The sequence below is a fragment of the Otolemur garnettii genome, unplaced genomic scaffold, assembly GCF_000181295.1.
Source record: "Otolemur garnettii isolate 467f Iridium unplaced genomic scaffold, OtoGar3 scaffold00152, whole genome shotgun sequence".
Classification (NCBI taxonomy): Eukaryota; Metazoa; Chordata; class Mammalia; order Primates; family Galagidae; genus Otolemur; species Otolemur garnettii.
Window position 1 is genome coordinate 591,946 of NW_003852547.1, and position 11,491 is coordinate 603,436.

An 11,491-nucleotide genomic window follows, 5' to 3' on the forward strand; every position below is an offset into this window, starting at 1 on the left:
AGCGGCGACGGCTGAGGAGCCGGCTGCGGGCGGAGCGGCGTCGGCCGCTGAGGAGGTGCGAGCCCCTGCAGGGCTCCCCCCGCGCCGGACCATGTACTCGGCCCACAGGCCCCTGATGCCCGCGTCCGGCGCGGCCTCCCGTGGCCTCGGCATGTTCGGTCAGTAGCACCTAGGCCCTGGGACTGCGGGGGTCACGGTGTCGGGGTGCTGCGTGCGGAGTAACGGTGATGGGGGGATAGTACAGTAGAGACAGAGTAAAAGGGTGACGGGGGAAAGTTAGGGAGCTCTGCCAGGCCGAGTGGTTAGTGACAGCAGGTGGGAGTGTAGCAGGATGGGGAGTACCTGGGGACCGCTGTGATGATGAAATGATGGGGTGGAATAGGTCCCTGGAATTGGAGGTGAGGGGTCCGGAGTAATTGACTTTGGAGCCGGTTAGAATAGGAGCTACATAAGACCTGCTGGTCCTAGGGGAGGAGGCTTTGAGTAGTAAGGCTAAGGACAAGGCTCTTGTGGAGTTAGGTGCTGTTTTCTCAGAGCACAGTGAGGGGCTGCAGTATTTGTGGTGTACTTTGACAGAGAGAAAGACCCAGGAGCCTGATGGACAACACACTGGGGAGGGGTTCAGGAAGGGGCAGGACCAAAGGGCTGCCCTCCATTGTTTGCTGGCTCCCTTCTGGCCCCACTCCTCAGAAAATGAGGCCCTGATGAGAAATATCTTTGTGAAGAGAGGAACAGTTCTAGATCGCTAGGGGCTATTGTGGGGTTGGAGGGCCCAGCAGGTTTCCCAGCCTGCAGTACCCCAGGGGTAGGGGACAGAGTTGACACAGAGTCTAGAGTTTTGAGTGCCATCTAGTGCTGTCTTCTTCTGATCCCAGTCCACTGTTTCCTTGAGGTCTACTTTTTTCTTTGTCACCCCTCACATAATCAGGTCTGGAGACCAGTGCCTTAACAAGGAGCTCCCCTGGTCCAGGCTTCTGAAGGCATTGGGGGGGTCACCTCAGGTCACGTTGGTCTGAGTTAGGGGGTGGCTTGAAGAGATGGAGACCAGGGCTAGGGCGGTTCCCTCCTCCTTTTTTTCTCTTCCCCAAGCAGGGGCCTCTCTTCTCTGCTGGTTCCACTTCCCCCAGGGAGCCAGGCAGTGAGAGGGGAAGCCCACTCCTAGTGTAGACCCGCCCCAGAAATCCAGCCAGCGGCGGGTCCCAGCCAAGGTCTCCCCTTTCTACTGTCCACCTCCTGGGGCTAAAGATTGGACCCCTGAGATCAGCCCCTTGGTGAGGAAGCATCTTCCTGTGCATATCCTCAAGGAAACACCTGGCATTTTTGCCTTTTCTGGGCAGAGACTTTCAACAATTCTCTCTTCTGCCCCATTGTCTGGGCCTTTTCTTCTGAGGAGTTTACCACACCCTCCAGTCTTTATGAGCAAGAGGTCTGGACACAGGGCTAAAGAAAAACTGAAGGTTTTTTGGGAAAGAGGAGACGTCTTCATGAGTAGTAGATTCTTTTTAGGGGGAAAAGGGAGAGCTGTTTGAGCCACCTGTGCCCAGCCAGGGAAGAGCAGGTCTGGCTCCGTGGCATCTGGTCGGGGGTAAGGCCAGGAGAGAGCCCCTTGTACTCCATAGCTGGGTGAGACCTTATAGCCTGTGGGTAAGGGACAGACGGTTGAAGGAGCAAGGAGACAGGGCCATCTGCCTCAGGAAAAGGAAAGGGTGTGGGAGACGAAGGTGAGGGGCCATGTTGGATGGCAGCTTGGGTTCTGAGAATGTGGCATGACTGGGGTGAGGGGCTTCCCAGCCCAGCTGAGGTCTTGGGGCTGGGGAGTATGGGATAGCAGCTAAGCGTGACCTGGTTTGTGGCAGGAGCAAATCATTCCTCTGGCCTGATCCCTAGTGGCAGGGCTTGTGTAGGTTGGTTGGGGGAGGAGTGGGGCATGAGTACTATTTCCCTTCCCTGCTTCTATATTCTTTTTTATAAATCTAAAAATCTTTCAGGGAGGAGTTTTTCCTGAGTTACGTCACATGAATGAGTCCATGAGGCTTGGGTTGGAGAGAGGGGGAGTAAAGAAGGGGTGGGAGTCACTGCATTCAGGGCAGGGAAGAACTTGAGTTAGGGGTCAGGGCCAAGTTCTCTTGCTACATAGCTCACCTAAGTGCTTTCCACAGTATGGACGAATGTGGAACCTCGCTCTGTGGCTGTGTTTCCTTGGCACTCCTTAGTCCCCTTCTTGGCACCTAGCCAGCCCGACCCCTCTGTGCAGCCGAGTGAGGCCCAACAACCTGCCAGCCATCCAGTGGCCTCCAACCAGAGCAAAGGTGAGGGATGGGAGAATGTGGGAAGGCATGTGATAGGGTCCCAGGTGGCCTGGGAGCCTCTGATCTACCTCTCTGTCCACAGAACCTGCTGAATCGGCAGCTGTTGCTCACGAACAGCCACCAGGTGGGGCGGGGAGTGCTGACCCTGGGCGACCTCCTGGAGCCACATGCCCTGAGAGCCCAGGGCCTGGACCCCCACACACTTTGGGGGTGGTGGAACCTGGCAAGGGTCCTCCTCCCATCACTGAGGAGGAGGTCCCTATCCCCCCAGGAGAGCCCCGGTTGGACAGTGAGACAGAGAGTGACCACGATGATGCGTGAGTTCCCTGAGTGTTGAGACTAGGGGGTGGGGTGGCCAGAGACATGGCCTGACTGTCCCTGATGCTCCACCGCAGCTTCCTCTCCATCATGTCTCCTGAGATCCAGTTACCTCTGCCACCTGGAAAACGGCGGACCCAGTCCCTCAGTGCCCTGCCCAAGGAACGGGACTCATCTTCTGAGAAGGATGGACGCAGCCCCAACAAGGTGCCTTATTTCTATCTATCCCCTGTTCACTGTTAACCCCATGGTCACTCAAGCCTATCTCCCTGGTTTTATCTATGGCTACCCAAGCTTGTCTATCTTGTCCTAATTATCCTGCTCTGGGCTGTGTTTAATGCAGCGGGAGAAGGACCATATCCGACGGCCCATGAATGCCTTCATGATCTTCAGCAAGCGGCACCGGGCCTTGGTCCACCAGCGTCACCCCAACCAGGACAACCGGACTGTCAGCAAGATCCTGGGCGAGTGGTGGTATGCCCTGGGGCCCAAGGAGAAGCAGAAGTACCATGACCTGGCCTTCCAGGTAAAGCCTCTTCCTTTTGGATCCTCCAGATTTCCTCTGATGTGAGGTTGGGCAAATGAAGGATCGCTCTGCTCTCTCCTGCCAGGTGAAGGAGGCCCACTTCAAGGCCCACCCAGATTGGAAATGGTGCAACAAGGATAGAAAGAAGTCCAGCTCAGAAGCCAAACCCACGAGCCTGGGGCTAACAGGAGGGCACAAGGAGACACGGGAGCGGAGCATGTCAGAGACGGGCACTGCTGCTGCCCCTGGGGGTTAGTCAGCCCCTTGGCTTTGACCACCCTGCCACCTTTCTCCCTGAGAACCGCCAACTGCCTGTTTGCTTGCTCACCCCCTATCCTAGCATCTCCTCTCTGCTTTGTTACTTTTATTTGATGACCTTTACTCAGAAAGGAAATGGCAGTTGTTTCATGTGAAGGAGCCAGGGAGATGAGTGATCTCCTTACCAACTATGGTTTATTGAGCACTTACTACATGCCAGGCACCACGGGGAATATGAGCTTTAGTACTCAAAACCACAGTCTATTTCTACATGAGGAAACTGAGGCTTAGAGAAGCAAAGTCACTTGCTTAAAGTCACAAACAAGTGGCAGAGCCAGAATTCAAACCCCAACTTGGCTGACCTCCAATAGCATAGTTGGAACCACTGTAGTTCACAGTGCCCCTGGTCAGCTGGGTTTACTTACTGAAGGTGTCTTGTGTGCCTGGCAGTGTTCTGGGGCACTCTTTTGAAATGATCCTGTGGCTGTGGCTTTGCTTCCTTTCTGAGATGAGGGCACTGAGGCTCGACAGGCCAATGGTTAGATAGCCAGCACAACACGAACCTGTCTCCAGGCCTGCTTAATCTCAGAAGGGCTGCCTCCCAGGGAATGGGCTTGCTTCCTGCAACCCCATGGGGCATGACCCAGCAGGACAGAGGTACTGGGCTGGTGGGTGGTGTTTTGTTTTTCACTAAGTGGTCCAGGAATTCCAGCTTTCTGCTCAGTATCTAGAAATACCCATGGGTTGTTTAGTCAGTCAGTGATGCTGATGAGAGTCTTTTTGACTCTGTGACAGTCACTCCCTACTTTACAGTGTCCTCTGAGCTCCTGTCGGTCGCAGCCCAGACGCTCTTGAGCTCAGACACCAAGGCTCCAGGGAGCAGCTCTTGTGGGGCAGAACGGTTGCACGCAGTTGGGGGACCTGGCTCAGCCCGGCCCCGAGCTTTCTCCCACAGTGGGGTACACAGCCTGGACGGCGGAGAAGTAGACAGCCAGGCACTACAGGAATTGACGCAGGTCTGGGGTACAGACCATCCAGGGGTGGGTAGGGAGGGCTGTCCAAGGAAGCCACCCAGCTGAACCTTCCCTGCCACCTGTTCTGCAGATGGTGTCTGGCCCTACATCATACTCTGGCTCAAAGCCTTCCACCCAGTATGGAGCTCCAGGCCCCTTTGCAGCCCCCAGTGAGGGAGGTGCGTTGGCAGCCAGCGGGCGGCCCCCACTGTTGCCCACCCGAGCCTCTCGTTCCCAGCGCACAGCCAGTGAAGACATGACTAGTGACGAGGAACGCATGGTCATCTGTGAGGAGGAAGGGGATGATGATGTCATTGGTGAGCATTTCAGGGCTTAGAATTCTGCCCAGTAATCAGCAGGCCAAGGCTTGGAGGGTGCGGGTGCACAAAACTTTGACCCCCTAGGCTGCTTTGTTTTTTTCCCCCGTTAGTGTATGACTGCATACATTAATTTTGGGCCCTCGTGCCTTGAGAAGTCCTCAGCCAGGCGGGAAACCTGGAGAACATGGGCATGACCAGTTCATTAGGCATGGTGTTAGATTCCATTGCCCTTGTGTACTTACACACCTGAACTGTGTAGGTGGGTATGACCCCAGGCTGAGGAGTAGCCTTCCTGGACACCACTCACTGCCCCTTTGGGATAGAGCTGAAGCTAGAGCACAGTCTCCAGATTGTTCATCCAGCCCCTTGCCCATACTGTTTCCTTCCTTCTGCTCCCTCAGCTGATGATGGCTTTGGGACCACTGACATTGATCTCAAGTGCAAGGAGCGGGTGACCGACAGCGAGAGTGGAGATAGCTCTGGGGAGGACCCAGAGGGCAACAAGGTGAGGGTTTGGCATATGGTGTTGTCCTATCACATTCACTCCTAAGAGGGGGATGTCTTTTCTTTCCATGCATTTAACAGAGGGGGAGATAAAAGTCCAGAGAGGGTAAGCTGCTCACCCCATGGGGAGTTGAGTCATAGTTGAGGCCCTCAGCTGGCCAGGGCACAGGCTTAGGCTGGCCTGGCCTAGGGGTAGGTATTTAGGTACTTATACTTCCTGACCTGGGGTGTCTCCATTTTCCTTCTACCCAGGGCTTTGGTCGGAAAGTGTTTTCACCTGTGATCCGTTCCTCCTTTACTCACTGCCGTCCGTCGCTGGACCCTGAGCCCCCAGGGCCTCCAGATCCACCTGCAACCTTCAGTAAAGGCTATGGTCCCACCCCATCCTCCTCCTCATCTTCACCTGCCTCTTCAACCTCAGCAGCCACGTCATTCTCACTGGGCTCAGGAACCTACAAGTCCCAGGAGTCTGGTCAGGGCAGCACAGTAGGCTCACTGCGGCCCCCACCCCCTGGGGCTGGGGCCCCAGCAACACCTTCAAAGCCTACCCGGTTCCTCTCAACGGATCCTGCAACCTTCCGGCGCAAGAGACCTGAAAGTGTGGGAGGCCTGGAGCCACCAGGCCCCTCAGTCATTGCAGCACCTCCCAGTGGAGGAGGAAGCATCCTGCAGACACTGGTCCTGCCCACAAACAAGGAGGAGCAGGAGGGCAGTGGAGCCAGAGTGCCCTCAGCTCAGGCTCCATCACTGGCTTATGGGGCCCCAGCAACTCCCTTGTCCCGCCCTGCTGCCACCATGGTCACCAATGTGGTGCGGCCTGTCAGCAGCACTCCTGTGCCCATCGCCTCTAAGCCCTTCCCTACCTCTGGCCGGGCTGAGGTGTCTCCAAATGACATAGCAGGTGCCAGGACTGAAATGGGCACTGGGTCCCGGGTGCCTGGGGGTTCCCCACTTGGCGTCAGCTTAGTGTATTCGGACAAAAAGTCGACAACAGCCACCTCACCAGCCCCACACTTGGTGGCTGGGCCCCTATTAGGCACCGTAGGGAAAGCACCTGCTACCGTCACTAACTTACTAGTAGGCACCCCAGGCTATGGGGCCCCTGCACCCCCTGCTGTTCAATTTATTGCCCAAGGGACCCCTGGCAGTGGGACCACTGCAGGCTCAGGAGCAGGTGCTGGAAATGGCCCAAATGGGCCGGTTCCCCTGGGTATCCTGCAACCAGGTGCCCTGGGCAAGGCTGGGGGAATCACCCAAGTCCAGTACATCTTGCCCACGCTGCCCCAGCAGCTTCAAGTGGCACCTGCCCCAGCACCAGCCCCTGGGACCAAAGCAGCGGCTCCCAGCGGCCCTGCACCCACCACCAGCATCCGTTTCACCCTTCCGCCGGGCACCTCTACCAATGGCAAGGTCCTGGCCGCTACTGCACCCACTCCCGGCATCCCCATTCTGCAGTCTGTACCCTCCGCCCCACCCCCTAAAGGTGAGGCCTGGGCCGGGCAGCACAAGGAAAGGGACCACAGACCTGGTTGGCTCCCTGGTAACCTTTTCCTTTCTTGCCTCTTGACTTCCAGCCCAGTCAGTTTCTCCCGTGCAGGCCCCACCTCCGGGTGGCTCAGCCCAGCTGCTGCCTGGGAAGGTACTAGTGCCCCTGGCCGCCCCTAGCATGTCAGTGCGGGGTGGAGGGGCTGGCCAGCCGCTGCCCCTGGTGAGCCCGCCCTTCTCAGTACCTGTACAGAATGGTGCCCAGCCACCCAGCAAGGTGAGGGCACCCTGCTTGTGGCCCCACCTTTCTCCTGGCCTTCGGCTGGGTATTGGCTCTTGTGCCCCACTCTTTCTGTCTGCCTTTCTTTTGGTCTTCTTTTCCTTTTGTTTCTGTGTCTTTGTCTCTGTCTTGCCATCTTCCTTGATGTCGGTGCAGCCTGAGTTTTCTTTGTTTTTTTAGTCCTCAGTGTTTGTCCCTTATTCCTTTTCCATGTCCCCACTTTTCCCATCCTGCCCTGATCCCAACTTCTGTGTTCCCTGTTTTTGCTTAGATTCTTGCTCTTAGGTCTTGATCCTCCCTCTGCCCTACACTGGGGCCACAGCTCACCCCAGCCTGTGGGTGCTCTTCCCCACAGATCATCCAGCTGACTCCAGTGCCTGTGAGCACACCCAGCGGCCTGGTGCCGCCTCTGAGCCCGGCCACACTTCCTGGACCCACCTCCCAACCCCAGAAAGTCCTGCTGCCCTCCTCCACCAGGTAATTGCAGCTGAGCCCTCCTTCAGAGGCCAGGGAAGGGGTGGGGTAGGGCCAGCCCACCTCACTCCTCCATTTCCTCTCCTTGTGGCAGAATCACCTACGTGCAGTCAGCGGGCGGGCACACGCTGCCCCTGGGTACCAGTCCTGCATCTAGCCAGGCTGGAACAGTCACCTCGTATGGGCCCACGAGCTCAGTAGCTCTAGGCTTCACCTCGCTGGGGCCCAGCGGCCCCGCCTTCGTGCAGCCCCTGCTCTCAGGTGAGGGGCGGCCTGGCAGGCAGCGCTGGGGACCCAGGGTGGGGCTGAGGCAGCCTGGGCCCTAATTGGTCCCCTGCCTTTCCGTCTCTGTCTCTCTCTCAGCAGGCCAAGCACCACTGCTGGCTCCTGGCCAAGTGGGCGTGTCACCTGTGCCCAGCCCCCAGCTGCCGCCTGCCTGTGCAGCCCCGGGAGGTCCTGTCATAACGGCATTTTACCCTGGAAGCCCTGTGCCCACCTCTTCAGCACCCCTGGCCCAGCCATCCCAGGCCCCTCCAAGCGTGGTCTACACTGTAGCCACCAGCACCACCCCACCTGCTGCCACCATTCTGCCCAAAGGCCCACCTGCCCCAGCCACTGCCACCCCAGCCCCTACTAGTCCTTTCCCCAGTGCCACAGGTGGGTGTCAGACTAACTCAGGGCAGGGTGACTTGGGGGACCCAGGGAATAGGCTCTGGTCAGGCCTGGCTTAGCAAGTGCTCTTCTCTCCACCTACAGGCTCCATGACCTACAGCTTAGTGGCTCCCAAGGCCCAGCGTCCTAGCCCAAAGGCCCCACAGAAAGTGAAGGCGGCCATCGCCAGCATTCCTGTAGGCTCCTTTGAGGCAGGTGCCTCTGGGCGATCTTGCCCTGCACCCCGGCAGTCTCTGGAGCCTGGCCCTGTCCGTGAGCCAGCTGCCTCAGAGTCTGAACTTGAGGGGCAGCCCACACCACCAGCTCCTCTGCCACCCCCAGAGAGCTGGACTCCAACAGCCCGGAGCAGTTCCCCACCACCTCTGGCTGCTGAAGAGCGGACCAGCACCAAAGTTCCTGACACCATGGTGAGCATCTGCAGGTGTGGAGCCCCTGCTGTGCCCAGCTTTGCTCCTCTGCTGTCATTGCTTTTCTGTTTCGCTCTTCTTTACTCCCATGCCCGTGTGTCCCTCAGGTTCAAAGGTCCCCTCTGTCCATCCTGCCTGCCTGTGTTGTATCCCTTGCCTTTCGGAGGTCCATGTTTTGACCTTGTTAAGTCACATGACTAGGTCTTCTCCAGGGGTCCACATGTCAGGCTGCTTCAGCTTTCACCTCTGTCCTGCCCTTGCCATGGTGAGGCTGAGTTTAGTGTTCTCCATCCCTGCCCTTCTCTACCCCAGGCCAGCAAATTCCCCAGCTCATCTTCAGACTGGCGTGTCCCTGGGCAGGGCCTGGAGGGTCGTGGGGAGCCTCCTACCCCACCCAGCCCAGCCCCAGCTCCAGCCACAGCCTCTGGTAGCAACAGCAGCAGTGAGGGCAGCAGCGGGAGGGCGGCCGGGGACACACCTGAACGCAAAGAGGCGGCTAGTACTGGCAAGAAGGTGAAGGTGCGGCCCCCGCCCCTGAAGAAGACCTTTGACTCTGTGGACAAGTGAGCATGGGCTGGCATCTTGGTGGAGTATGTGGGGTGGCAGGAGCAGGGGCAGCTGCAGCCTGAGGCAGAGGAGGTGACCCTGCCGGCTCTCCAGCAGGGTCCTGTCAGAGGTAGACTTTGAGGAGCGTTTTGCTGAGCTGCCTGAGTTTCGGCCTGAGGAGGTGCTGCCTTCTCCGACCTTGCAGTCTCTGGCCACTTCACCCCGGGCCATCCTGGGCTCTTACCGCAAAAAGAGGAAGAACTCTACCGGTAGGCGAGTGCTAGGTGCCTCGGGTAAGTAGGTGGAGGAACAGACTAGAGCTTTCTCCACTGAACCTGTTTCTGTTTTTGTTTGATCAGACCTGGACTCAGCGCCTGAGGATCCCACTTCACCTAAGCGCAAAATGAGGAGACGCTCCAGCTGTAGCTCAGAGCCCAACACCCCCAAGAGTGCTAAGTGTGAGGGGGACATCTTCACCTTTGACCGTACAGGTATGGATGACGTGGTAGCCAGAGCTGTGGGGGCCTGAGTTGTCCCCAGGGCCTGCAAGAGGAGTAGGGTCTTGGGGTAGGCAGTTAGATAATGGGAGAGGTGAGTTGAGTGTCACTTGGAGGAAGCATTGGAGGTCAAGAGTGGGTTCTGGGGTCCATCAGGCCCCTAAAGTTGCCATGTGACCTTGGGCAGGTCCCTTCCCTGCTCCCTCTGTGAAATAAAATTCATTGAGAGCTTGAGTAGACAGTCAGGTGGACGGCATGGAGGCCCAAGCTGCTGTTGTAGCCTTGACCATGGTGTTCCCTGATCAGGTACAGAAGCTGAGGATGTACTTGGGGAACTGGAGTATGAGAAGGTACCATACTCATCACTGCGGCGTACCCTGGACCAGCGCCGGGCCCTGGTCATGCAGCTCTTCCAGGATCATGGCTTCTTCCCATCAGGTGAATGTATCTTGGAGTTGTGGGGTCACTCAGATGTGACCTGCCTACCCATCTCACTCTGTCCTTCCTACCATCTTTCTATCTCCAGCCCAAGCCACTGCAGCCTTCCAGGCCCGCTATGCAGACATCTTCCCCTCCAAGGTTTGTCTGCAGTTAAAGATACGGGAGGTGCGCCAGAAGATCATGCAGGCAGCCACTCCCACGGAGCAGCCCCCTGGAGCTGAGACCCCTCTCCCTGGACCTCCCCCGACTGGCACTGCTGCTGCCCCTGCCCCGACTCCCAGCCCTGCTGGGGGCCCTGACCCCACCTCACCTGGCTCGGACTCTGGCACGGCCCAGGCTGCCCCACCACTGCCCCCACCGCCAGAGTCAGGGCCTGGACAACCTGGCTGGGAGGGGCCCCCCCAGCCTTCTCCCCCACCCCCAGGCCCGTCAACAGCTGCCACAGGCAGGTGAGGGAACCTTGAGATCCCAGGACTCAGAGTACCCCCCCTCAGGACATGGACAAGTGTGTAGGTGGCAGGAATGGGGGGTGCAGGATGGTTCCTCCTCCCCAACAAAGCCATTTCGTCCTTTACAGTTTGGGGCGGAATGAGGCCTGCTCCTCTTGTATATAGCCCCTCACCCCTCAGCTCCCTCCCTGTGCTGGGGGGCAGCTGAGTGGAAGCAGGGGCAGTCTCTCTCCACTGAGCCCCTGTACATAACTTGGACTGGAGTGTATGACCTTCAGAGCTTTTCACTATATGCAAAATGGCTCGTGTAAGGGCTGCAAGCTGGAGGGTAGCATGGGCCTTGGGCTACAGGGAGGTGCCTGTGGAGTGGGGGGAGTTCATGAACCCCTTTTTTCCCCAGAGGGGCTGGACTCAGGTTAGTTTGGGGGTGGGGGCTCCTGCACTTTGCCACAGGCATGGGGAGGGTTCTCTCCTCACCCCCTCTGCCCTCCCAACTTGGGTTGTACTTTCTAAGAAGGTGATTCCCCTACCCTTGCCCCATCCCCAAAACAAAACATGTTGATCATGTGCAATATTTCTTACTGTGCCGAGAAGCCACAATGACCGAGATTAAAAGCTGTTTAACACACCTGTGTGACTGCCTGCTGTAAATGGGGAGGAGTGATGGTTGTGCCAGTCCTGCCCCTAGACTGTTGTGGAGTGACACGTTTTCCACAAGGTGGGGTAAACACTCCAAGATTACCAACCCCAACGTAAGATGAGACCCTGACTTGCTATGGATTAGGCAGCTCTCACTAGCATGGGAGCCATAGTGCTCAGGAAGCTTATAACTACTTTGCCCCTTTCTCAGCCATGCAGCTGGCTGAAACACGACAAGGTGCTGTGAGAAAGGCAGTTGACTCTTAACTTGCCCTGGAATCATTTTTCCTGAAGAAACAGATCAAGAGAATTATTTGTGGCTCGGCGCCTATAGCTCAGCTGGCTAAGGCGCC

At 57.6% G+C, this 11,491-nt stretch overlaps 1 protein-coding gene across 5 annotated transcripts in view; it reads left to right on the plus strand.

The window, feature by feature from the left end:
• CIC (capicua transcriptional repressor) overlaps nt 1-11,127 on the plus strand; it is a 30,575-nt gene extending 19,448 nt beyond the window's left edge. For 2 of the 5 annotated variants that reach the window (XM_023518941.1, XM_012811203.1), the window contains exons 3-21: nt 2,160-2,309; nt 2,392-2,626; nt 2,705-2,834; nt 2,971-3,153; nt 3,239-3,404; nt 4,225-4,427; nt 4,516-4,741; nt 5,146-5,249; nt 5,501-6,731; nt 6,823-7,010; nt 7,369-7,490; nt 7,582-7,748; nt 7,851-8,144; nt 8,244-8,566; nt 8,879-9,129; nt 9,227-9,381; nt 9,472-9,603; nt 9,916-10,047; nt 10,136-11,127. In XM_023518941.1, coding sequence (XP_023374709.1) covers nt 2,160-2,309; nt 2,392-2,626; nt 2,705-2,834; nt 2,971-3,153; nt 3,239-3,404; nt 4,225-4,427; nt 4,516-4,741; nt 5,146-5,249; nt 5,501-6,731; nt 6,823-7,010; nt 7,369-7,490; nt 7,582-7,748; nt 7,851-8,144; nt 8,244-8,566; nt 8,879-9,129; nt 9,227-9,381; nt 9,472-9,603; nt 9,916-10,047; nt 10,136-10,503 — 4,760 coding nt within the window. In that variant the 3' untranslated portion in view covers nt 10,504-11,127. Of the gene's footprint in view, nt 1-7; nt 159-2,159; nt 2,310-2,391; nt 2,627-2,704; nt 2,835-2,970; nt 3,154-3,238; nt 3,405-4,224; nt 4,428-4,515; nt 4,742-5,145; nt 5,250-5,500; nt 6,732-6,822; nt 7,011-7,368; nt 7,491-7,581; nt 7,749-7,850; nt 8,145-8,243; nt 8,567-8,878; nt 9,130-9,226; nt 9,382-9,471; nt 9,604-9,915; nt 10,048-10,135 lie in introns of those variants that run through there. The other 3 variants (XM_012811207.2, XM_012811204.1, XM_012811206.1) reach the window with 3 other exon arrangements.
• Nucleotides 11,128-11,491: the final 364 nt, after the last annotated feature.